Below are 27,563 nucleotides of genomic sequence, written 5' to 3' on the forward strand. Positions count from 1 at the left end.
GACGCTGAGGGAAAACCAAGAAAGATTCAATCTAGAGGGGAAAAACAGACTGGTGAACAGTGAGTAACTGGATCTAGGGCATATCTTCCTTGATTTTTTGTGAACTTTTTTTCCTTGCATTTTCATTACCTACTTGCAAGTTTTTATCTGTAACATAAAATTACAAAAGCTAAATTACATGCACAACAGCAAATCCATACTGTTGTATGAGAAACATGTGGTATTTTTTTGGTGGAGAAAAACACATTGAATACTCCCAAAAACCTCAAGCAATTCAACATTCTGCTTATTGGGCTATATAAAAGAAACCGGAACATTTTTTTTTTCAGGCATAAATTATTCTTTATCCATCTCCCTTTTGCCACTCTAAATAATATTTTCTTTAAGTGTAATTAAACATAAAGATTTGACTTAGTCTCATTTAAATTAAAAGCTTTTTCAAAGTTGAACAAAATTTTTTTGACTGGAGTGGGGTTAGAACCCACGGCCTCCGGATTGCCGTTCCAGTGCTATCCAGCCCAATGTTGGCGGTTCCCCGATTTGTCTATGTTCTTGTTCAAGGGGCGCTAGTCAGAAGCCATAAACCCGTGTATCCATGTACCTAGGGATCACACCCAAAGTCATGATGCTATAGCAACATTAGCAATGCTGCAAACCTGGGTAATAGCAAACGGGCATCACTCCGACAGGATACGGCTGTTTATTACAAATGTTCAAATAAACCACAAAGAGGAGCTGACGAGGTGCGTTATAATAATTTTTTTAAAGTTGAACAAAGAAAATTGACTGGAGCGGGGTTAAAGATTTTGTACTTCTTTGCCAAGGATTGTTGTGGTTCCACATATCAAAGATGAGTTAAGCAAAATGTAAATTTTTCACAAACTTGAGAGCTTTGGAACATCAATGTGGTCATGAACACAAACGATGCTCATGAAATAAATGGCCACAGACAAGTTGGCAACCTCCCACAAGTTGTAGGATAGGTTTTAGGGGGACTCACAACATTGTAGAGACACTCCAAAGTCCCCACTACTCATTCAAAATTCTGTGAAAAAAATACGAACGTTTCCCTTAATGACGGGATATTCAAGACAAGGTAGGCTCACATGTGTACTGGTATTAGAGTTCAAGTCAATCATGATCATCCCCCAGTTATTCTCCTGCAGGCTTTTCTTACATTCCACGCTGAATGCTGAGAAATCCTGGAACTTTCCAACTGCTATCACCTGGCATTCCACAATGCACAGAGAAGAGAGCTAAGAGAAGAGACCCAGCGTTGCATCAGCTGGCTCTGACGGGACAGAATACTCAAACTGCCAAGGGAAAAGACGGCTAAATGGCAACCACATGTAGGGAACCCTGACCATTTCAGGTCTATATATCACATTACACCTGCGACTGCAGCAGACGAAACAAATGCACCTGATGCTTTAATGGCCAGGTGGATGTGAGAGTTATTTGAAGACAGATATTGGAACTCCTGACATGTCTAAATAAAAAAAAAGAGTTCAGAATGAGGTATTTATGCAATATTTCAGGTGCAAACTCTATGATTTTTTTTTTACATTGGGGTTTGACCTTTGTGCTGCCCAAGACCTTGCAAGATAAAAAAAATCACAATCTTTTCAGGTTGGACTCGAACCCACAACCTCCTAAATACTCTAGGCATATCTTATTTTATATACTATTTACAAGTGGTCCAATGGTGTTAGACTCACGTGCCGTGGTACGTGGGTTCAAACCCTGACGGGGACATGGTGCTTGAGTTCTTTGGCTAGACACTTTACACAAATGTACTACAATTGCCTCTCTCCACCCACGAGTATAGATGGGTACCTGTGAGGGTAGAGACCAGAATGCGCTGATCTTGAGCTGCTGTAAATACTGGTCTCATGGCATGATGAACAGGAGTAATAAGTTTGAAGCGCTTTGAGACATTTGGTACAAAGCGCTATAAAAGTACATTATTATTATTATTTGAAGCAGGTAATGCAATTTATTACTGATGATAGCATTAATTTTTCTTTTTGCATTAATTTAGGGAAATGTAGATTTTACCATTGAGTTTTGCCATCCACTGACACAATTGCCCTTCACCGACATTTGTCGATGATCGTTTGTGATTTGCGGTAGTTTCAGGTAGCCAAATGATTTTCTTGATTTGAATGTGAGAATTTATGGAAATTAATATTTTTTACCAAGATGAAAACTTAAAGCAAACTTAAACACTGAGTTTAGTTAGCATGCAAAAACAAATGAAGGAACCTTATTCAGAATTAGACATTTCTGGCTGTAACTTAATTAATTAACGTTAACAAAAAACCAAGAACACATGTAAATATACAACTCATGAAAGACACAATCATGCAACTGATTCAATTGAGCATTTTAATTCATATAATTTACAGAATCAAACAAAGAACATTTGTTGACTGTAATTAAATAACTTTGCAAAGAAAATTCAAACACAATTTAACATATTAATTTGTCGTAATGATACTTATAAACAAATGAAGCGTTAAAAAAGCTATCAAAACTGACAAACTGTGAAAAAAAAACATGCATGTTAGATGGCTCAGTTAGCTTTGAAGTGGCAAATAAGGAGGATTATAGATGTAAATTGCCTTCAAGTGTACAGCAAGTAGCACTTACCATAGAGCATGGAACTTACCAAGATGGTATTGTGTATTTAACTGTGAACCGGTCCCCGATTGTTTTGGGTGTTGTACCAGCGCTACACTGAACATGCGCAGTGATATTTTGGGGAATTTGTGAATTTTTTACAGTGAGGAATCTGCAGTTCATTGTCCTTGTGACTACATATACAGGAGACGGAGATCAGACCTATTGCAATTTCGGACATTATTTTCCTTTTCAAAAAAAAAAATCCTCCAGAGGCACGAATCAGAAAAAGAAGATGAAGTATTCTGCAATTAAATGTAGGATTTGATTTAAAACAAAAAAGGAAGAAAACTCTTACATTAGGGAGAATGAAACAAGCGCGATCAGAAATATGTTGGAAGCTGCGTTGACCCCAGTTTGGTCATGTGGCATGTTGGGGCTGGGCTACTGGTACTTTTGACAAACTTTGGTTGAAATTGGCCAAAAATATGTAGATGAGCAATGACAATGTCAAAGTTTGTTACTAACTAATGGACTAACGGAGAGACATGATGACTTGTTGAGCTGCTATCGTGCAGCTAATATTTTTTTTTTTTACGCCATGCATGGCTGCATCTTGAACTCGGGTCACTGGGCCGTCGGTCCATCAACGCCTTATCCATCAAGCCATGCGTTCACTCGGGTTGGGATGGTAATTTGTTATTTTATATTGCGTACTTGTATAGGCACGTGCGTGTGCTGAGGAAGTGTTGGCACAACAGCACAAAAAAATGCGTGACCAGTTCACGGTAACATAAACACTTCGTACCTTGAAAAAAAAATCATCTTTTTTTCTCTTTCAGTTTCAAGCCGGTTTTATTTGGCAACATTGCTGCCCAACAGCATGCACTGTAACGATCCATTTGGTTATTTAAGCAGAAGTGAATGTCTTTGGTCACTTTTTTTCAATTCAAATAATTATTACAAAACTGTACAAATTACTAAAAGTATCTTGACTAAGCGGCAAATGATTTGCTTCACTGTTTACATCAATGTGTTTTTCACTGAAAACCGCCCTCTACTGGTCCATTCCAGAAATATGGACCGATGAAAATTTTCCTTTCTCTCACTTTCAGAGTTGAATGCTTTATATCACTAGAGGGCGCTCAACCTATTTCACATGCATGTTTAGAGCACTGAACTGCATTCAGCAGTACAGTCAATAAATCAGTGTAAGACCAATAACAACCTTTTTGGATGAATGGACTTGTCTAGCTCTATCTTCAGAGAAAGATAGATGTGGCAAAATATCAAATTGTATCTTAAGAAGGTGGTACACAATTTATGACTGACAGTGAAGCAAAACAGTTGAACAAATGGAAATATGAATAGAAAAATGCAATATGAAAGTTCGTTCAATAAATAAATATTCATGTGAAACCACAATTGTTAGAAATATATTTTTCAAATGAAGTATTTTGGGTGAAATTAAAAGGTCATGTCAAATAAATTACAAGTATGAAATCAATTAATATACCCAGGGTAGGTCCATGATTTTTGTGGAAGATTTTCTTTTTTTACAATTTTTTACAATTTTATCCTGTTTTAAGGTATGTATTCCTTTTCAATTTTTTTTTTCTGTACAATTCTCAATGCTATGATCTTTTTCTTATATCATGGACACATGCCTGGAAATAAACAATTGTAAAACTGCAATAACTGTTTGTAAAACAAGTATGCAACTGTCTACCACAAAAAAACTGGGAAGCTTGAAATTTTGCATTAGCGATTGTTTCATCTTTGAAAACCACTTGTCAATAGTCACTATCTTTCAAAAGTAATCAACCCTTTCATTTGATTCTAAGAAAAAAACCTACTGGCTATTTCTTAGGTTCTACTTCATTATACTAAAAGTATTGCATCAAGAAACTAACAATTGTATAACTTCATAGCCCTCTTTATGTGGTAGACAATCACACAGTGAATTCATGCATGCAAATGGAAAAGGTTAGTTATGGACAAAATGTTTAAAACAAACTATATGTTAAACAAGTTGTATAAATGTATTCTGTAATCTGTCAGTAAATGTTCAGTGGAATATTGACAATTTTGGAGACATACACTGTATTGGATTGTTAAAGAATGCTACTTTAAAGTCTAGCAATGACAGTAAGGATGAGAATGCCATAAATACAGTTTCCACTTAATTTGTTACATACATGCGCACAGTTTTCCATTTTGAAAAGAAAGGCAGCACAAGACTGGTCCAAAATGGGACATGGTGCTTTGTCCAATGCTGGACAGACAAATTTTCGAACTCGCACCAAAAGACTCCCAAACGTCACAATTATAAACAAATGTAAAAACCACCAAAGTTCATTGCATTGGCATATTTTTGACAAGACAAATTTTCGAACTCGCACCAAAAGACCCCCAAACAACGTCACAATTATAACAAATGTAAAACCACCAAAGTTCATTGCATTGGCATATTTAGTCACGAGTAAGTAACAAAAAAAGCCTTCCAAAAAAGGAGTAGTAGGGTAAACTCTGCGCTTATGAAGACAAAATATCACACACTCACTGACGCTTGATGGCATAGTGAAATGTATAGTTTCAACTTTGGAAAATCATAAGCCCAAATTAGCTAATTTTCAACAAAGCATTCTGATGCCAAAATCCTGACTTGCCAAAATCCTTGGACATAAAACTATATTATTTACAGCGAAAAATACACGAGAAAGTCTTTACATGTATATTTTTCTGTAGGAAGGGGACTTGGTGGCCATGTTCATCCCTCACTTCTGAGTCACATCTGAACTGAACACCCTTTTGCTCAAATTTTCATCATGCCATCTAATATATATATATATATGTATTAGGGGCAGGGGTATTTTAACTGGCAAGTTAACTGACACCACAAGTGCTGCCACAAGATGATAATTTTCCGTGTAAAACACTCTTCATGGAAAATTCTTCAATGAAATGTTTCCTCAAAATGATCTCTACAAATTAGGTTGTAGTTTATTTCAGCAGCCTTTTCATGGCTTCTCCCACTGACAACTCAATTGTGTAAGCAGCACCATAGCTCACTGAAATCTAGACTTCAAACAGGATCGCTTTCATTTCCAGATATTCCTTAAGCCATCACAAAATTCTGATTCAAAAGGATATAAAACAGCCAAATATGTCAGGCCCTGACCAGCAAATAAGCGCTAACTTTTGGTAAAACAAGCTGAAGCTTTGGAGTTGGAGTGTTGAGCCTCTGTTTTGCTTTTAAATAATTAATCTCACTTGGTATAATAACCAAGGCCTGGACCTGCATAAGTTCTGCAGGTGATGATGACATCCATTTCTTTGGTCTTGGCTAAAGACAGTTCCAATGCACCTAACCCTATTAACTGATCTTGCCAGTATTAAAAGTAGAAAAAGCTGTGTAAGACCAGTCTTTGCAACGCAATCAAAGAGAACAAGACCACCCTCAGACAGCAATCTTCGCTTCCAGATCAGCCAGGTCATTGTATGATGCAAGGAGAAAAGGAAGACACACTTGTTCAAAAGTCTTCTGCATAGCTATATTTTATGTTTACCTTGTTTTACTGATTACTTGGAGGGAGACTGTGTATTTTGTGAGGAGCTTGCATCTCCTGCGGCACCTTGGATGAGTCTCCTTGGGTCCCCGAGGGCATCCTGCAATGATCTCTTGGCTATTATTATGGACAAAATCCGGAAAAAAACCCAGAAAGGTGATGCAGGAAACTGTGTGGGTATCAAAATGTATAAATGAAAACGTCAATATTATGTGACCTGCTCCCACAAAGTGAGAGTTTCTGTTTGGAATTTTCGGAGTCCAAGTGACAAAATGATCAAGACTGGACTTGAGACATCTTGTTGTTATTGCCCTCTACTGCCACAGTGGCTTTGCCGGGGATCGGAAAGGGCCACATTACAAGGGGAACAAAAACTCCATTCAGGAATTGGATCCAGACTACTGTGATGGCAAACAACGCGGCTTAACTTACCCAGTATCTTGGTCTGCTGGCCCAAGTAGGCCTCGGCATAGCGGGCAAACTGCATCATCTGCAGGCTGCCCTTGTGGACGCGCCCAGCCTGCAGCTGCAGCTTGTCCGACGTCTGCCGGGCCCAGCCGCTCATCCGTCGCAGGTCCGGTAGTCCGGAAAGCAGCTTTCTCTGCTCATTGGTCAGACCCTCCGGGGCCTTCAGGATGGGCCCTTCTGTTTGCTGATTGGCCAGAGCTCTAGGAGAAGAGAAAATACGAAAAGCGTACCTAGTAAATTTGACGAGACACGTTAGTTGATGGTTTTATTGATTTTGTGCACGATTTGGTGAAGCAATTAGTGAGACTGTCATGTCCAAACACACACCACAGCACTAAGCTTGACTCGAACCCGCAACCTGCAGAACTACCCGACAGATCTTGTGTTTGATGCTCCAGACCACAAGACCACAACATTCCACATCTCGACATCTGCCATTGACTCCATTCGAGTGGGTGAACAAGATAACGTGACCATCTCTCCCATACCATGGATGTGACACGTATCATAAGCGAATATAGTTCTTAAATTTTTGCTTATTAAACATTTACTGCATTAAAATGAGAATCCCATCTTTATTCCACTCTTTTTTCAGATGGTAGTAAACTAAATATTTCCATTTCCATACCTCTCAGTGGATTCTGCCTCCTCTGTGTGTGTCTGTAGTAGCTCCTCCCACTTGTCGCTCTCTGCAGTCAGCCTCTCAGCATGCTGGTTGATCTCTGCTATGGTCTGCTGCAGGGCTTCATTCTCAGGATTTGGCAGGTAACTGTGTTTGTTTGATGCACAAAAAAAACACATTTTCACACAAAATACACCAGTTGCTTTACATCTTCAGTTGCCTAATATCTTCAAAATTTAAATTTCAGAAACAGGTTACCAACTCTGAATAAAATCAGCTAAATCTGAAGGAGTGTTGTAGTTCTAGTCCATCACAAGTCATCACAAGTCATCACAAGTCCATCACAAGTCCATCACATGTCATCACAAGTCCATCACAAATCCATCACAAGTCATCACAAGTCCATCACAAGTCATCACAAGTCCATCAAAAGTCATCACAAGTCCATCACAAGTCCATCACGAGTCATCACAAGTCCATCAAAAGTCATCACAAGTCATCACAAGTCCATCACAAGTCCATTACAAGTCCTCACAAATCCTCCAGTCTCAAGCCAAGTCACAAGATGTACAAATAAGCATTGACAATGGTATTTATTTGTCATTGTTCATCCCCTGTTAATTGTGACTGGACATTGTACTGGACTCGACTACAAACACTGATCTAAAGTATTTTAAGTGACACAAAAGAAAATGAATTCAATCAAGTGCATCGAAATTGGAAAATCCCTCGGGTTAGAAATTTCATTTGTGAGTGAAGAAACATTCCGGGAATGGTTGTAGTACACTTGATAATTACAATAGCTTTAATATTCTCTTGACAGAAGAATGCGAAATTAAAACGGGCGCTCTCTCGAGGTTTACCTCAAGGTTTTATGGGATACCCCCGCCCAGCAAACAGAACGCTGGGAACCGCCGATGAATTTAAGCTCTGATTGGATAGATTTTGCGTGATCTGTGACCTGCAAGTCATCACAGCCATTACCCTGCAAGGTTTTAAATGGCCGTTAAAGGGAATATACAACATTTGCAAACATCGAAAAATAAAACTACCAAGTTTTTGCGAAATACCTTAATAGGATGTTGGTAAATGACAGTCTAAAGCATCCTGTAAAATTATGGCACCTGGTATATTGTCATTTTCAAGAAAAGTGTTATTTTTGTATCAATTTCCAACGCTGATCGGCCGATCAGCGTTGGAAACAACTGGCTTTTTTTTTCAAATACTGGCCCCAATTGACCATCGCACTTGTTTACAATCGATTACAAACCTATGAACGGGTACGAGCCAGCTAGACTGGTTCCCTAACCTTACAATTCCCCAATGTATGTAAACTGCTCTGTTTCTTCTTATATGGAGTCAGGGAACCAGACTACAGGAAAATGATCGTTTTTCTTGGTTTTTATAGCATTTTCGAACCCAAAACCTCCAAAAAGTCAGTGTAACTATATTTGCTTTATATTTCCAACCCCCCAATTCCAACCATTTCTGAAAATTACAGCAAAAGCAAATGATGTATATTCCCTTTAAGACCGAGTCACTACTCTTTTATTTCCTTGGGGTTCGACCTTCATAAACCAACCAGTAGACAGAGCATTTTGAAATTTGAGCAATACACAGAATATCTTACTGACCTGTTTTTCCGGCTGCACACTCGATCTAAGACACCTTCACTTTCGAGATTGTCGAGTGTGTTTTTGAAGGCATCAGTGGCTGTAGCAAAAAAACAAAAACAAGAACAAAGTACGATGGGCAACTTCAGCTTGTAAAAAGGCACGACTTCTGCATGAATTAGAATAATTCTTGGCACACATTATGACAAAGACCAATCCTATCGCTGTACACTCGCGAAGGCCCCCTTGGTGAAAGCACTGAGCCTGCTAATGTTCAGACAATCCATCATAGTGCGGTTGCTTCGTACAATAGCTAGCACAATGCCTCCGCCATTGAGGGGGGCCTCAGTGAATTTCCATCGATAGCATGCATGGAATTAACCTATCGGGGTGGAATCGCGTGAACGCAGCTTGTGAAATATTGTCCAATTACATGATATACTAATGGACGCGGAACGAGCAAAATCTGAGACAAACAAAACTTAACGTACAAAATGCCATAGGGTTGTCTAACCCTAACTGCCCTGAATCCTTCAAAATCCTCTTTGCCAAACTGGAGGAATTTGGAGGATTGAGGTTACATGGCAAAAGTGCGTTACTGATTTCGTAGGATGCACTTTGTCAAGGTCTTGGGCCGAACCTTGTGTTGTTTTTGCTCAGCCATGCATAAATATAGGCCTGGATTACGCTTGAAATCCTCCGTACTGCTCCAGGATGTCACTGGCTAAGCCTCAACATACTGACAGTCACTGTCGCAAGATTTTGCAGGATTCAGGCAGTGGTCACCCCTCCACGGACCAGGGCATGGCTAACTCGCAAACAGCAATAGGTATAGTCTAAAGCACAGTAAAACTAAAAATACACTTCCTTATTTCTGACACGATTGCAGGTGAACACCACTCGTGCAAGCAAGAAAACAGGTGCCACTTTTCACTATTTTCACACTGGTCAGAAACATTTGAAAATATTCCTAATGATTTACAATTGTTTACAACTACATTAATTGGTCTGGCTCCCTACCTTCTTCCTCAAACGTCTCCCATCCTTCAATAGCTGGACACTCCATCCGAAGTTTCTGCATGGTGAACTGAGTGGGGAAGAAAAATTGAACTAGATCTAAAATTGATCTAAAAGATGCGTGCCCTGTGCTCCTCAAAAAAAAAAATTTAAAAAATTTTCTCACAACAAATTTTCCATTTTTTTGTACTGTTTAACGGGGAAAAAACTACTTTTATTTCCCGATTTTGGGCATTTGCAACCCTCTGCACAAAAAGGACTTTTACTTTCTTACAAATGAACCCGCTCTGCACGTGCCGAATGTTTGTCGTGCCGCAACTAGTTAGAATTTGGATAGAAAAAAGTCAATGTCAGAGGTTTTTTTTAATTCAATGTCTCATTCAAAAGTGAATCAGTTTTATATTGTTTGCAAAATAGCACTTGAAAAAAAAACAAATATTTTTTAGGATGCAACTCAAAAAAGCGCTGGGTATACCCTAACCACCCAACCCTTCAAAATCTAACTGCATGTTTTTGCTGTGCTTCTGTTGGAGTGGGTACTGCACTAGTTAACTGATATATGTTTTACATGGGGTCAAGCATACCACCATAATCAGAGTCCAACAGTTTGGGTGTTGAGTTACCATATGGTGTTGGATTTTGCAAGAGTGAGGACGGTTTCCTGAAAAAAAAACTCACTGGGATTTGGGTTAAAGGAAATACAAATCATTTATCATGCATTGTACATGAATGCATCAAACACATAAATCTGATGGCTGACCTGGAAGCAGGCGTCCTGTAGCTGGTATAACCTCTTGGCTTCTGGAATGTCGGTGGGAATTCTTTTGTGTAACTCTACAAGGAAATAAAATATAATATTTTTTTTGTTTTTGGAAATAATACTACGTACTGTTGAAGTGAGGTACTTAACTAAACCGAACTGTTGAAGTGTGGTACTTAACTAGAACCAGGTAAATGAGCTATTAGGTGTTAGTTTGGTCCAAAACTGGTAGGCACTAGCGCAAAAACTGTTGATCCGATGGCGCTAATACTTAAAATCTCATTTTTTTTCCCAGCCCAAATTACCCCATACACTTGAATAATTTGTAGACAGGCATGCAACTGGGGATTTAGAAAAAACGAGAAAACTCCAAACCACTCAAGACTTTGTACAGTATTTTTCAATTTGTAAGGGCACTCATGAGAAGTAAAAAACGAGGAAATCAGCGGATCCGAGGAAAAGTTGCATGTCTGTGTAGAGGGTAGGGTTTAAACTTTCAATTTTGGGGGGTGATTTGACATGGAATGACCCTCATGTGGCAGGTCCCGATCCCTGGCAAGCGCTGTCAAGCTACCGCGTTGGTAGAGGATTTTACCAATTAGTCAAAAAAGACTATTAGGTTCATACCTTCACAAAAGCTAATAAAATCCAACTTCTCATCATTTTAAGCTTTTAGTTTTTTAGTCATGCTAGTAGGGCTGTGCCTACTATACTGAATACTCAAATATTCAATCATCAACCGAATATCCAAGTACCTTTTTTTTTTCAATTCAAATATTCGAAAAAATGTGAGCGGTCTCGTGTAGATGATGTTGTATTTTAATCGTGCAAGTTGTGTGGTTTGTCAGTTTTGCTGCACTTTTCAAAATGCACAGTCCTTCTTTTTTTTTTGGGACTATAGTACGGATAACGATATCAATGTCAGCAACACTACAACATAGGCTTACCTGCACATGATATGTCAGTGGGTGGTAACGACTTCCTGGAGCGCCCTCTAACGAAGCTCGATCTGCGCTTTTTGCTTGCGCTTTTTCTTTTGCTGCTACTTGACATCTAGAAACCAGAAATTGGCCAATAAAACATATCGTATTATATGAAAATAAAAAGGACAAAAGTAAGCAGATGCCATTTTGTTGATTGTATTATGTACAAGGTATTTGGGGATTTGTGAATTTTTCTTTTAAACAAAACCTAAGTGTGACCCGCAACTTCACAACTGCCAGAATGACAAACATGTCAACTTTACTTCATCCTCCACGGCCCCGAAATAGAAAGGAAAAGAAAGGACAAATTTACTCTGCAATTTAAAGTTGGACTCAATTTAAAACAATAAAGGGAGAAAACTTGTACTTTTAGGAGGGCAATATGTAACAAAATTAAAATGTCATGGCATGTAGTCCGAGTAACTAGGACATTACGAATCGCCTTGTTTTTTTTTAACATTGGTCATCTCGATTGGTCTCCTCAATGAGCCAACTACATGGCGTCTTGATTGAGCATCTCCATGATGACCAATCAAAGTGTCCTGTAATTGGTCCGTCAGATGCTAGCCATGAGCAAGTCTGGTTCCCTGTTTCCATTGTCCTTCTGCCTTCAATATTTTAGGGGTCCCAAGGAAACAGTCTAGCCAGGAGCCGTGCACAAGTCAATTTTTCCTGAATTCAAAATTGCAGCCTAAAACACGGTCCGTGCTACAAGGATGTTTCCTAAATTGAGCCTGAAATTTCTCTTTTCTTCCCAAAGATATGTGAACCTAACCACCACCATTTGTATTTCCAATTCCCACTGAAGCCTACCGGAGCGCATCAAGCAGTTTGAGGACTGTTTGGGGAGTGAAAACTGAAATCTTAAGATTTTGTTTGGGGGTATGGTGAAGATGAGTGAAAATAATTTAACGGAAGTCGCAATACGGAAATGAACCACAGACTCTACTATCGCCCGACCATGTCCAAATGTTAAATATAGGCGATTTGTGGAGAGATGGGTTAGGGTTATGATTTAGGCCCTTCATCATGTATCCTCGAGTCACCATAATTGACGCAGCTAGGTAACGCTTGCAATGCGCACGCGTTGTCCAACGCAAATTGAATGCGAGTGCGTCAAAACATATCCTCGTCATTTTGGGATATGGATATAATAGGGGGCCTAGGCTAGGCGATCATTAGCCCGACTGCGTCTGGCCGTACAGTACTATCGCAAGCTCTGTAGTACTACAGAGCTTGCGATAGTACTGTACGGCCAGACGCAGTCGGGCTAGGCGATCATGACATTTTTTGACAAACATGACAAAAGTGGCTTCAGTATGTTCAGTGCTTAGTAACGATCTCGAATCTCTTTGCACATACTTTACAACTTGTCTAAATATAAATAATCATTAGGCCTAGGCCTACATCGTACATCAAATCATGATCTCTGTAATAAAGATTGAAGTGAAAATCGCAAACCTTTTCGCTGACGGATGGCTTTGAACATGACCAACATTGCCGCGAATCCGCGCGCGACTAGTCATGCCGATAGGCGCCGCCAACGTTGGAACTAGTCTCATTCGAAACGATACGGTCGGTGTGCGGATCAGAATAACCCTCGCTCCGTTATCGCTCCGTTATCGCTCCGTTTTACCCGGCAGCGAAAAGGTTTGCGATTTTCGGTCTTTATTTCAGGGATCATCGATGTAATAAGAATGTTTTAGACAAGTTGTTTAGCATAGATCATTCATAATCATAGAGTGCAAACAGATGTGATTGTGAGTGGCTATCGTAGACGTTACGACAGCCGGCCGGCCGCCGAGAACGCACAAGTTTCAAACACGGCACCTGCTTTCCCACAGCAAACTTAGGAGATTTGACCTTAGTGAGGTCAATTTGTGCATCTCTATATCTGGGCCCAATTTCTTGGCTCTGTGCTTACCAAAGAATTCCGTGCTTACGATCACCATTCTGCGCTAACGGCGCAAGCAGAAAAATTCTGCGCTTACCAAGCACAGAATCCTTACGCTTGTGCAAAATAGGCCTACTCCTAGTTTTGTTGTGCCCATTCTTGAAAATCACGCATTCTCGAGAATGGGCATGCACATTCTCGAGAATGGGCGCGCATTCTTAAGAATGAGCGCCCATTCTTAAGAACGAGCACGCGTTCTTAAGAATGAGCGCTCATTCTTAAGATTGGGTGGGAATATCACGTGCACAATTTATGAATTTTGCCCAATCTTAACAAACATTGCACGACATAATTATGTTAAATGAATTGTATAGCGGTTAAAAGGGAAACAATTCGTATAAAGAGGAAAGAAAATGTGCTATGCTTCTGTACTCGTATAACTACGATAATTTGAATCAAATTAAACCTGTTATTGCTTTTTTCTGCCCACTATGGGAAGTTTTGTAATAACGGAGGACTGGGAACTAGTCTGGGAAGTGCTTTGTTTAGGCTAGACAAGTTACAAGTCCCTGCATGTATCATATGCGTGCCACGAAAAAAAACGATGTCCAGAAGCTGCCAAAATTGCTCTTTTGACTAGATAGAATCCAGCTCTGCGACGTTATGGTGGGATGTGAACAATAAATTGGTGGCATTTTAAATGGGAAATAGCATTAGCACTATGGGATGTCGCAGTATTCATTCTCATTCTTCACATTCTTCATTCTTACGTTCCCCCCCCCCCCCCCCCCCCCCCCCCCCCCCGCTTTTATTATCCCAAAATCAGAATTCTTTGCACTAGTATTATTATGTCTCTTATATTTTCCCGGGTCCCCCCCCCCCCCCATATTAATACGCCTTTACTTATCATATCCACTCTATTTCAGCGCCTTGCGTTGCAACAGTATAATTATTGAGAATCAGTGAACGAGGATTCAGCTAGACTTGCCAAGCGCAGCCGGTGCTCGGCATCGACAAGACCGTTATCTTGTCGCGCATTCTCGAGAATGTGCGCTCAATCTGGAAGAGTTATTTTTTGCCAAGATTGAGCAAGGATCCAGTTGCACATTCTCAAGAATGTGCATGCCCATTCTCGAGAATGCGTGATTTTCAAGAATGGGCACAACAGTATGAAGCTCCGGCGAGCATAGTTCCAGGAGTATGTGCAAAAGCCACAATTCCTGGGTAACCTGTGAAATACGCTTGCCGTAAGCATGGAATTTTCTGTTATAGTAAGCAGGGTGGGCCCTGGTTCGTTAGTAAGAACGTCCATGGAGGAATAACGTCATACACGCGCGCGCACCACTGAATATTACTAGCGCCCACTGGATAAATGCTCGAATTGCGTATTAAACTTCCGGTTCCATTCCTGTGAAGTACGCATGAATTAATTGAGATGACGCCACACTAACGAACTGGATACTATGGCCTCTGATGACGTCATATGCATGGACCAAGTAGTACAGGCCACCACTTTTTTCATTTAATTTTCAAGCGCCAGAAAGTTGCATACGATGCATCCTTTATTATGCTTATTTCCTCCACTTTCCCTCCTCTACTCTCACCCTCTCCTCTCCTTCATTCCTAATTATTAATCAGTCACTTTCTTGAGATTCAAACCTTGGACATGTTCTTGTAAATGACATGTTCTTGTTAGACTGGGCACGATTGCTTGTTGCAATTATCAATCTTTGGACATAGGCCCTATTTAACCCTATGGGGACCAGGAACAAGTTTACTCTAGGCAGATCTGTAGGCGTATACTCAAAGTAGAGAACAATTTAATAGTTTCTTTCGCTAAAATGAAACAACAGGTTTAGAAGGGACAAAAATATGTGAGAAGAAACAAAATCAATTTTATTGATGTCATGATGATGATGACCAGATGCTTAATTATTATGGACATATGTCGTTGGAAAATTTGATATAGCATTGTTGTTGCCTTTTTGCTCGGCCTATAGTATTTAAAGTCTAGAGTAAACCAAAAAAAATACACTATCAATTTGAAACCATTAGTACACTATTCATAATAAGGCAAAATCATTTAGGCCACATGTTGTATTGGCACAGCTGACGGTAATGTCTAAATTAACATAACATTTGTGTACTCGGTACAACCTTTCTTTATATCCGGAACATATTTTTTGTGTGTAATTGTTAAACGGCATTAAAAAAATCACCAACTTTAGTTGCTGTATGCCCTGTTGTGTCATTCACAGGCTTATAGGGTCATTTGGTTTTCATACGTTCTGTGCGTTTGCAACTATAACACCACTCCAAATCCAAAGAAGAATGTTCAAAACCTAACCTGTGGATTCGAAGTTTCAGCTCAGTCGGTGGCTTCTACACTATTATTTGTTAGAAAACTGTGAAAAACCATACGCAACCTTTTGGTCACGAAACACTATGTCGTCAATGGCACTCTCTGATTCAAAAAATCAGTCGATTGACTGATCGTTGAAAATCAATTACGTTTCTTGATTTTGTCTGAATGACAGCAAACCGGACGGAATAATTTCACGGGGTGTTTAGTACCAGTACAATCTTTAATTAATCCAAGTAAGTTTTTGATAATTGTTTGGTATGTTTCTTTTGGGATAAATGCAAATGATACCTTTAATGTTCTGGTTTTGTTTTCCTTGCCTAGGTCTGAACTTGGAACGACTTTGTCCTCGTGCTGTTCTTCCAGAAAACAAGTGAACACGACGATGGAGTTGTCTGCACAGCGCTGGATCTTTATTGTCCATTTGGCACTGTGCCTTGTAGTTCAAAGGGTGTTCGGTGGCGAAGACCCACAGATAGATCCTAAGGGCTATGTGGTGTACTGTCCATGCATGGGTTAGTATCTCTGTATTTATACTGCTCAGTCTATGCAATTTTTACTTCAACATGTATGTGATATACATGTTGAAATAAAAACATTTATAAGCACTTCTGAATCCATCAAAATCCCCCAACTTTTTCAATATGGAGATATCCTGAATCCGCTGAAGTACTCCAAAACAGTGGTGTGGATTTTGATGGATTCAGGTACGTTAGGGTTCAGGTACGAAAGGGGTGTTCCTTAACCCTTACTCCCTAGCATGATTTACTAGGAGCCATACCCATCCTGGCAAGTTCCAACACCATATGGGAAACTGCACACACATATTTCTGACTTTGATTCTGGAGGTGTACCAACCCAATGTAAAAGACTCAGTTTAGGGGTACTGTACCCATCCTGACAGATTCCAACAAAACATGCCGTTGGGGTTTGACGGGTAAGAGTTAAATTATCACTTTTGTATTTTCAGGTCGGTTTGGGAACCAAGCAGACCAGTTTCTTGGAGCTCTAGCCTTCATTAAGACTCTGGATCGCACCATGGTGCTACCTCCCTGGGTGGAGTACGGCAAGCCGGGGAGCAAACCTGGATCGGTAAGTCGTTAGAAGACACAGTCCACGTCCGAATTGTTTTGGCAACAACCGAAAGAATCACCAACATCTGTAGGAAGCGGCTAAAGCAGCTTCCATAGAGGCGTGTGTAATTGCAAGCCATAGACAATGAATTTGTATGTGGTCAAAGTCACAGAGAATTTCTCATTTGACCTCCTTGACCAATTTTTAAGAAGCTGCAAAGAAGACCATTTTTTCTTTGTAATTTTTATCGTAGCAATACTCAACCAGGGGCAAGTTCGAGCAAGGACCAGTGGTTAACTAGTGGTTGGTTCGTGATGTACCTACCAAGTGCATGCGCACTGAAGTTGAAGTGCAAACGATCCCAGTCGAACTATTGTCATGTCAACGACGGTCACAAAATGACGGTCACACTATTATTCAACTCTTGTTGTTTCTCTTTTATATACACAAATAAGAGTGATTGTGTATAGTTTAGGACATCTTACTACATAATCTCCAATATTATTATACAATTGTGACAAAAGTGACATAATCGTAAACTAACATGGAAAAACTTCTTTCTATTGAGGAAGTTTTTAACCCTCTGAAAGTAGCTTTTATTTTTGGCTTGCTTTGCACCCATAACGAACAGTGGATACAAATGGATACAAAATTTATTTTTTAGATGAAACTCGGAAAGCACGGGAGGACAACTTTAGGATTAGAAGCTTCATGTTATTGGATTGTGCAAACTGGCAGGCAAATCTAGTCTGGGCTCAAATTTATGTGTCCGATTCGTAAACAAAATCCTACAAATTGAAATGCAAACAGAAGAATAGATCGTATTTGTGGAATTACAATGAATTCTTGTTACTGTTTACAGTCACAAATTCCATTTGATACCTACTTCAAAGTGGAGCCGTTAACCAAATACCACCGAGTCATCACTATGGAAGTCTTCATGAAGAAACTTGCACCCAAAGTATGGCCTCTGGGACAAAGGAAAGGTGTGTAAAATGAGCGCAATACACCATGGTATGATCAATCACATCCATGCTTGCACACCCAAATCTCTCACAAAGGTCTTACAAAGAGTTGTAATGACTCTAGTCAATGACTCGACTTGAGTCCGACTCGAGTCACAATTTTTGGTGACTCGACTCAACTCGAGTCTGTTAGGGTAAATGACTCGACTCAACTGTTACTGCAAGCACATGACTCGACTCAACTCAAGTCTCTCATCAGGAGACTCGACTCGACTCGAGCGAAGGCTAATAAAACTCGAGTCCCCCCAAAACAGTAGAACATTGCAAAAAATAGATGCAATGACTAACGGTGCAAAATTTATGTTCACGTCACTTTGCAAATACAGAACAGTACAGAGGCCGCTTGTCATGTACAAACATACACGTCACAGACTCCCACCTCATCGTTCTGGAACGAGCAAATCCAGGAACCGGATTTTAAACACATTTTCCAATTCGTTGTTTCATCATTGGCTTTGGGCGATTTCTTATGAAGATCTTGAGTTTTAAATGCCGGCTAAATTTATGCCATCCTTTTAAAAATGAAATAGATACATGCCCACTTTTAAATAGTCAGAGTAATGAATAATGATGTAATTGATGTTCTTCATGACCATAACTCTTTGTTTGCAGGTTTTTGCCACACATTTCGTGGGGGTGATTCCTGCAAGATGAAGGAAGGTAACCCGTTCGGTCCCTTCTGGGATAACTTCAACGTGGACTTTGATTCCTATGTGGAATTTGGCGGTGGCCTCAACTACATACCTTCAAGCTCAAATGCAAAAAAATGGAATGAAAGGTAATCTTACACTGTGTCCAAATTGCTACAGCTAGGGCTACATCCATTGTCGGCATATTCGCACATAGTTGTAATTGTTGAAGTCTTACTCAATAGCCCTGCGTGAGATATTGATAATAATAATAATGATCACGTGCCGGTATCCACCAAGCATGACGCTGATGGCTTATACAAAGAAAAATACAAAGAAAAATGTCAACTATAAAAACGATGAAAAAACAGATGGGTTTTGAGGGTAGATTTGAAGGTAGTCAGGGACTTCGTTTGGCGTAGTTCAAGTGGGAGATTGTTCCAAACTTCCGGGGCAGCATGAAAAAAGACCATTGACCCCATGAGTGATTGGTATGAGGTACAGTCAATTGGAGTAATTCTTGTGATCGGAGATTTCTAGCTTGTGATTAGGTACTTTATGTAACCGGGTGAAGTGCCTTGTAGTGAATGGAATACATGAAGGATAATCTTGCATGCAATGCGATCGGTGATGGGGAGCCAGTGAAGAGGCTTCAGTATGGGGGTTATGTGGGTTGTTCGTTTGGACCGTGTGACAAGACGAGCAGAGGCATTTTGAAGGCGTTGAAGCTTTTCAAATAGATTTTGTGGCAGGTTGTACAGGAGGGAGTTGCAGAAGTCCAGGCGGGAAGATATGAAAGCTTGAATCAGTTGTTGGCCCTATTCAATTGTTTGGGTGCTGGATTAACAGACATCGTTGTGCTATTCTCAGATTGTTTGATTATCAGACTTTTAAGATCCTTGAATTTCCAAGATTAGGCTTAGAGTTAGACAGATACAAACCCTATCAACTTAGAATGGGAAGCAAGACAAGATGAGCATGTACATGTCGCCTTTGAAATCTTTTTCCCCCCAAATTTTTAACATCTTGGTGCATGTTTACTATCATGTTCTTGAATTCAAATGCATATAAATTGGACTTATTTTGATAACACAGTATTTTCAGTTTGAAAAAAAAATGTTACATGAACTTTTTTTTAATTAGAAATCAATTTTAGGCTCCACATGGTTTTGAGATTAACAACTAAAACAAAACAAAAAAAATATTGATTTTTTTGCCATTAGATTTCCAGCCTCGGAGTATCCAGTCCTCGCATTCGGTGGTGCCCCCGGCAGCTTCCCCGTACTAGAAGAGAACGTACCCCTACACCAGTACCTCGTGTGGTCCGATAAGATCGAGAAGCAAGCCAGTGACTTCATCACAAAGAAACTCCCCGAGGGACCTTTCCTTGGAGTGCACATGAGGAATGGCTTGGACTGGGTAAGTTGGTCTGAAGACAGCCTCTGGGCAAACATTTCATGGCTAACCACAGAATTCCGCGCTTACGATCACCATTTTGTGACAACTGCGCTGGCAGAAAAATTCTGTGCTAACACTGTAAGCACAGAATCCCTAGCTATGGGATGTACGCATGCGCAGAAGCCAAAATTCCTCGCTAACGCGTGAATTACGCTTACCGTAAGCACAGTATTTTCTGCTACAGTAAGCAGGGATTTTTCGCTTACGGTAAGTAGAGCCAAGAAATTTGGGCTCTGCTATCTCGCTCAGATATCTATAGACCAATCTGGGCAAGCTATCAATCCTATCACGAAGGCCCCCTTCAGTGGTGAAAGCATTGTTCAAATAACTCTTGTTCAAATAATCCTTGTTCAAATAATCCGTCATGTGGTAGTGGCTTTGCCCAATAGCTTGCACAATGCTTTCGCCATTGAAGGGGGCCTCGTATGTGCATAGTGATCACATGCTAGCTGGATTCGTCTATAGAGCCAGCAAATGGCTGTGTTGTCCCTACTCCTAGAGCAAGTTCAGTCTTTTGTTATTGGCTATTTTAACCAGTGATGAAGTGACTCAACGTTTAAATGGTGCTTTATACTTTTGCTAGTAAAGTAGACGTAAAGTCTGTCATGAGCCAAGGTGGCCCATCAGGCCGGCGTTTATCTCCAGTTTCCTTGGCATGAAACGACTGAGAATATTTCTACTCCCCCTGAATGGGATGCTAGTCCATTGCAGGTTACTCCCCAGCTTTAATGCGGGTATCCATTTATACTCCTGGGCGGAGAGAGGCAATTGGGGATGAAGTGGCTTGCCCAAGGACACAACATATGGCCAGCAGCTGGATTCGAACCCCTGACCCTCTGATCATGAGTCATGAACCCTAACCACTAGGCCACACTCCCCTGGATAGTGTTGTCCAGACTCCTAGAGCAAGTTCAGTCACGGGCTATAGGCTGTTGTAACCAGTGATGAAGTGGTTCAACATTTAAACAGTGCTCAACGGTTTTTCGAAATGTTTACACAATCAGACGCAAAGTCCCATCCTAAGTTCAAAGCAAAAATCATAATTCATAAGTTATCATAATTCTCACTCAAACTTGGTCCCAATTGAACTATCACATGCACACAAATAGACACTGCATACCATATGTACAATTGTTCAAGAACGAGGCCAAATGTAAACAGACTGCAGTGAATGTAATGTTCCATGTCCTCATATATGCATGCACGATATTTGCTTATATTACACAACCCCTAACCATGGATGATTTTCATCTGCTTCGTTTGTCTCACAGGTGAACGTCTGCAACAACCACGTAGGAGTTGAACAAAACAGGCATCTCTTTGGCTCGCCGCAGTGCCTAGGGTATCGCTTTGAGCACGGGCAGGTGACGAAGGACATGTGCTTCCCTCCTGACGACCTGGTGAAGCGACAGATCCGGAGACGGGTCAAGAAGATGAAAGCCAAGTCGGTGTTTGTTGCCGCTGATGCTGACCCCATGATGATGGTGCTGACCAGGATGCTAGAACCAATCAAGGTAATCCTCCCATTCAGGGGCATAAATAACGGAGGGGGGGGGGGGGGAGGGGCTGCATTCTCACCCCTGCTCAGAGATTGGAAAAGAAAAAAAAAATTGTTTGAAAGTGAAGTACTCATAGACCACTATCCTGTTGCGGCCATTTGGATTTTTCCCATTCACATACTCTTGTTTTACTATACCCCCGAGGACAATGCTTGTGTTTTCCTTTGTCCCTACAATATAACACACTCCCATTGACTAAGAACACAAACCTACTACAGAGGACCGTTTTGAACAAAAGACCCAACTCCTGAGGACTGAAAGGATCTGTTGTTCTCCCTTTGTGTGTCCGTCCTTGGGGGTTATGTGAACAAGTGCAGATCAACGTAACCAAAGCGAGGCTGGAAGGAAAAATAGTCTGGTTCCATTTTTCCACAAAATACATTAAGTACTGATGTTGGATACAGGAAACATGACTGAAATGGTGGCAGCATGATGAAGGTTTATGGAGTGTCGTCCTAGGAAATGGAGACCCTACACGTGCATCCCATTAATGGACCCCAGCTACACTACTGCTCCCATACCCTTCAAAGTCCCCCTAGTTGTTTTGTTTGTTTTTTGAGAATTTTCAGAATTACGGAACATAGATCCCAGCCCCTATCACTTTGCATAGGGCTTGATACCCTCTTTAGAGTACAAAGATTGTGAAGTTCTTTTCCAGCACAGTGGTAGATTTTGGCAGCCTTTATGAAGTTTATTGCAAAAATGCCTGGTTGTCTGCCCTATGTGGACAGTAATATTGACCCTTTCAGGTTTACAACCTGACTGCCTAAAGTATGTAGGAACTAGAATCCTATTCGTAAGATGGAATTTTGCGTCGGGGTGATGTAAATCAAATTAGGTTTTGCCCTTCACCGATGTATAAACACTGTATACTCAGTGTGTTTACTCCCGAGTGAAAGTTTCATTAGAGCCTAATGAAACTGAAAAATATATTCCATGATATCCCTTGAATCAGCCGATTTCATTCTTATGAAATTCTTGTAAATGCTATTGAATTGCACTTAAAACTGAATCAAATTAATTAAATAATAGGTTGAAAAAAGATTGTGACTGTAATTGAACTTGAACCTGTGATGTGACAGCATACACAAACTTGTTTCACTACCAAAAAAGTTATAACTGCGCTCTTTATTTCTGCCATCAAAAAAAAAGGTCCGGGTTTTGCAGTTTGACGAGCACGAGCTGCACGTGGAGCTGGCCATTCTAGCCAGGGCTGACCACTACATCGGTAACTGCATATCAACGTTCTCGGCCTTCGCCGCGCGAGAGAGGGGCGTGACCGGCAAGTCCACCTCCTTCTGGGCCGTCGACGAGGTGCTCGATAAGGACAAGATCAAGAAGAAGAAGAAGCGTGCTCACGCAGAGGACGAACTTTAACGTTTGTTTCATTAGATAGAATTTTTGAAGTGCTCTTTTAGTTTGCTTTTGTATTTATCTTCCTTTGCTTTGTTTTATTTTTTTATATATTGAAATTTGGTTGTATTTCTCCGTTTTTTCTCAATTAAATTGCATGTACAGGGTGGTGCAAAAAGAAGGAACCCACATTTGACAGGAATTTTAACCTACTTACTTAAAGGGAAAATACAACATTTGCAAACATCGAAAAATAAAACTACCAAGTTGTTACAAAATACCTTACTAGGATGTTGGTAAATGACATGCTAAAGCATCCTGTAAAATTATGGCACCTGGTGTGAAGCCATTTTCAAGAAAATGGTATATTTGAATACATTTCCAACGCTGGTCGGCCGACCATCGTTGGAAAAACCTAACTATTTTTCAATTACTGCTCCAAATTTACCATTTTATTTAGTCTAGATTTTGTTTTGCTAGCTATAGGTTCCATGTTCATGAACGGATGCAGGCAAGCTAGACTGGTTCCCTTACCCTACAATTTTCCGTTATTTTTTATCCATTTCATCTTTAGTGGAGTCAGGGAACCAGACTAATTGAATATTTTTGTTTTTCTTGGTTTTTCGAGCATTTTCGAACACAAAACGTCAAACATGTCAGTGCAACAATATTTGATCTATTATACTAACCCCCCAAATAGTTCATTTCTGAAAATTACAGCAAAAGCCAATGATGTACATTCCCTTTAACTTATTTGAACTGGGTTTTTTTTTTATAATTTAGCGAAATATAGCTCTTCAACCATACATGGTGAAAAAAATCTTTAAAGAAATCACAAGAATAGTGTTATTATGCCAATTTGAATACAAGTCACCAAAATCACTGTTGTCCACGTGTAAGTCTAGTGTAGTGTTTTTTTTGTCTTCAAATCAAGCTCCGGAGCTCAGTCAAGCAGATGGAATAAAGCCGTCCATAAAGAAACAGGTTTGGCACCTGAAATTTTAAAACTATATCTCAGAGACAAAAAAAATGCATTGGCAATCATTTCTTCGTCACTTATCAAGGATCAATATTTAAATACCGTTAAATTGAATTTTAATCTTAAAATTAATGTGGCCTGACGTTGCGAACTTAGCAAGTTCTTCTTCAGAGGCTAAAACAGAAATGACAGAGGTACATACATTAACATGGGGGTGCACACAAACATGCAGGGCTGAAAGAAGAAACACAAAAGGAGGATTAAGTGGGAAAGGTGTAGAAAGATGCAGGGGAGGGTGGATGAGAGAACAAAGAAACAAAGGGAGATGGCAAACCACAAGGGGTCTGGTGTGAACAGGGGAGGGACCAGAAAGGGGAAGGATCAAAGGTCACAGGGGGTGGGAACGGACAAAAGAGTGTGAGAGTGAAGGGATGATGCGGGGGGGGGGGGGGGGGGAAACAGTATGGAGGTGGAAAGGGATGAAAGATGGGGGAAGATGGGTAAACACAAACAAGGAAGACCAGATGGATTATCTGTAACAGAAGACAATGGAGGAAAAAAAGGATTAATCATTTCCAAGTTGGATGTTGAGACCGTGTGGTTGGATAGTTCGAAGACGATTCATCCACACTTTCTCTCTGCTGAGGCGAACTGAGTCCTTGCGATGGCCAAGAGATTCAATGCCCTGCAAAATCATATCAGAAATGGAGTGGTTAGGCAGGTTGAAGTGATGACCAACAGGGGTGTCTAGTTTCTTGGTGTTGACCGTTGACCGGTGGGCATAGAAACGCTTCTTGAGCGTATTCTTAGTCTCACCTACATACTGCACTCCACAGACCCTGCAAGAAATGAGATATATGACATTAGAGGTGTTACAAGTGATGTTACCAATGGTTCTGTGGGTAGTGACAGAAGAGTGGCCAGAAAAGGAGTCAGACTCCTGGATATGAATCTGGCAGACAACACATCTGGAAGTGCACTTGAAAGTACCATGCTGGGTGGGAGGGGATGCATCTAAGGATGGGACTTCAGCTCGAACAATCAAGTCCCGTAGATTTCGAGGACGCCTGTAAGCCAATGTGGGGCCGTTGGGGATGGCGCGGGCAAGGCGATCTGAAGTATGGAGGATATGATGATTGTCATTAGTGATTTTGCGAAGGGGAGGGAGATTGGGGTGAAACGTGGTAACCAAGGGAATCATGGGTTTGGCCATGGCATCAGGGGCCTTTCCCGTGAGAGCTAGATTTCTGGGGATAGCTTTAGCTCTGGCAATGGCACGATGAACTTGGCGAGAGCTGTGACCCCTGGCCACCAAGTTGTTCCTCAGTATCTGTGTATGGCGGGAGAAATCGGAATCATTAGAACAAATTCTTCTTAGTCTGAGTGCCTGGCTAAACGCTATGCCAGTTTTGCAGTGCCTGGGGTGACAGCTGGAGGAATGGAGGTACTGGTGGGTGTCTGTGGGTTTGGAATACAGGTCAGTGGTTAGTGAGTTGCCTTGCTTGCGGACGGTGACATCCAGAAAGTGGGTTTGGTGAGCCGAGAACTCCGATGTGAATTTGATGGTTCTGTGGAAGGAATTGATGTGGTTAGTGAAGGTCAAGAGACTGTCCTTATCACTGGTCCAGATGAAAAAAACATCATCAATATATCTCCACCAGATCCAAGGGCGACATGGGGCCGAGGCAAGAATGCGTTCTTCGAGGTCACCCATGAAGAGGCAAGCCATCGACGGAGCCATGCGAGTGCCCATTGCAGTGCCGTGTACCTGTAGATAGTGTTCACCAAGGAAGGAAAAATTGTTCTTCGTTAGTATAAGTCTCATGAGGGTGCCAACATCACTGATGGGAGGAGTCGTGTGTCCTGCCTTGGCCAGAGCCAAGGAGCAAGCACGAACACCCTCCTCATGTGGGATGTTGGTGTACAGAGATGAGACGTCGAAAGTCCCAATGATGGCTGTGCTGGGAATCTGGTCCTTGATTCCTTCAAGCTTGCGTAGGAAGTCTGGGGTGTCGTGAATGTATGACGAAATCTGTGGGACAAGGGGTTTGAGAAAACTGTCAATGAACAGGGAGATGCGTTCCGTGGGTGAGCCATTACCGGAGATGATGGGTCTACCGGGGTTGCCAGCCTTGTGAATCTTGGGTAGAAGGTAAAATCTGGCAGTCCTACAATCACAGGGAGAAAGAAATTTGTGAGCTTTCTTGGACAACTGGTCGCGTGATCGCATATCGTCAAGTACCTGTTGTATATCTCGACAGAAAGTACCTGTGGGGTCAGAGTCAAGGCGGGTATAGTTAGTGCGATTATCCAACTGACGGTGGGCCTCATCAATGTACTGCTGACGATCCATGATGACCACAGCTGAGCCTTTATCTGCTGGCTTGATGATGATGTCGGTGCGAGAGCGCAAGGAGTTGAGAGCCAGGCGCTCCTCTCTGGGGAGATTATCATGAGTCCTGTGGGGGAAGTTGTCCGGGTTAGTGACTTGGGAATTGATAACTTGAACGTATGTCTCTATGGCTGGCACACGATTCTTGGGGGGTACCCATGAACTCTTGACTCGAAAAGGCTCTGGCTCACACGGTTCACTGTCCAGGAAAAACTCACGCAGACGGATTCTACGGTAGTATTCCGTGAGATCTTGGCTGAGCTGAACCTGGTTCACAGAACGGGGAGCGGGACAAAAATTGAGACCCTTGGAGAGAAGTTTGTGCTCTGCGTCAGATATTGATGAGGAAGAAAGATTAACTACAGTGTTGACAGGGGGTTCTGGCGTAGGCGTGGTAGATGGGGACCTAGGACGTCTGAAACGTCTGTGTCTGCGTTGCTGTTGCTTGGCAAGCAAGCCACCAATCTTCTTGTTTCTCCTGTTGAGTAGGACAGAGTCAAGGTTAGACAAACCCCTTTCAATCTCATCATGGAAATTCCTGTACGTGGAGTCAGAACAACTGGATTTGAGTTGGGAGTCAAGGTGGGAAATATTCTGATGGAGGTCCTCACGTGTAAATTGACACTGCTGAGAGAGAATATTGATGAGTTTAATAGAGGCACCATGTATAACTTGATTCCACCTCCTTTGAAGGTGTGGTGGGAGGTTTCCTAAGCAGGGAGTGTGAGACAGTTGCAAACCTTTGGGGATAAATCGAGAGAGGGAGTAAAAACTGTAGTTATCCTGATGGTAGGAAAAGCGTAAGGCCTTTTCCTTTGCCTTTCTGAGCTGTTGGAAAGTGCAAATGGTGTCACTCATATCTGTAGAAAGGGAGAGAATAAATGGTTAATACAATTGGGGGCAGAGCAAAACAAAATTGTAGGTACCTGTAGTGGGGAGAGAACAGTTTGATTAGTACATGGTATAAAACGATCAAAAGAAGGAACAAAACAAAACACAATGAAACTTACATAAATTGAATTTTAGAAATATGCTCAACAAGTAGGTGAGAATTTGCTGTTAAAAGTGGGTTTCTTTCTTTTTGCACCACTTTGTAGAATGATTGAGGTCTTTGCAGCTTTTAAGCAGATGATCATGGACTTGATTCTGTTGTAGTCATCTTTCATAAAACTCTTGACTATATT

General features: G+C 41.0%; 2 protein-coding genes across 3 annotated transcripts; one reads left to right on the forward strand and one right to left on the reverse strand.

The window, feature by feature from the left end:
* Nucleotides 1–3,206: 3,206 nt before the first annotated feature.
* LOC119720507 (kinetochore-associated protein DSN1 homolog) lies at nt 3,207–13,191 on the reverse strand. 2 transcript variants are annotated; one of them, XM_038190191.1, is made up of 8 exons: nt 13,116–13,191; nt 11,619–11,724; nt 10,672–10,745; nt 9,915–9,981; nt 8,916–8,994; nt 7,288–7,428; nt 6,624–6,859; nt 3,207–6,308 (listed from the first exon to the last, which is right to left on the reverse strand). In XM_038190191.1, the coding sequence occupies exons 2-8, from the start codon at nt 11,722–11,724 to the stop codon at nt 6,205–6,207; spliced, it is 807 nt and encodes a 268-aa protein (XP_038046119.1). In that variant the 5' UTR covers nt 13,116–13,191; the 3' UTR covers nt 3,207–6,204. The 2 variants fall into 2 exon arrangements, with proteins under 2 accessions (XP_038046119.1, XP_038046120.1); XM_038190192.1 differs by lacking the exon at nt 13,116–13,191 and adding an exon at nt 13,069–13,087.
* Nucleotides 13,192–13,220: 29 nt separating this feature from the next.
* Nucleotides 13,221–23,213, forward strand: LOC119720506 (GDP-fucose protein O-fucosyltransferase 1-like). Its single transcript, XM_038190190.1, has 8 exons — nt 13,221–13,304; nt 16,235–16,425; nt 16,881–17,002; nt 17,847–17,970; nt 18,622–18,787; nt 19,862–20,057; nt 21,368–21,610; nt 22,808–23,213. Exons 2-8 carry the CDS (start codon nt 16,296–16,298, stop codon nt 23,030–23,032), a joined length of 1,206 nt encoding a protein of 401 aa, XP_038046118.1. The 5' UTR covers nt 13,221–13,304; nt 16,235–16,295; the 3' UTR covers nt 23,033–23,213.
* The last annotated feature ends 4,350 nt before the right edge of the window (nt 23,214–27,563 follow it).

This window comes from Patiria miniata, unplaced genomic scaffold (genome assembly GCF_015706575.1).
Source record: "Patiria miniata isolate m_02_andy unplaced genomic scaffold, ASM1570657v1 HiC_scaffold_9, whole genome shotgun sequence".
Taxonomy (NCBI): domain Eukaryota; kingdom Metazoa; phylum Echinodermata; class Asteroidea; order Valvatida; family Asterinidae; genus Patiria; species Patiria miniata.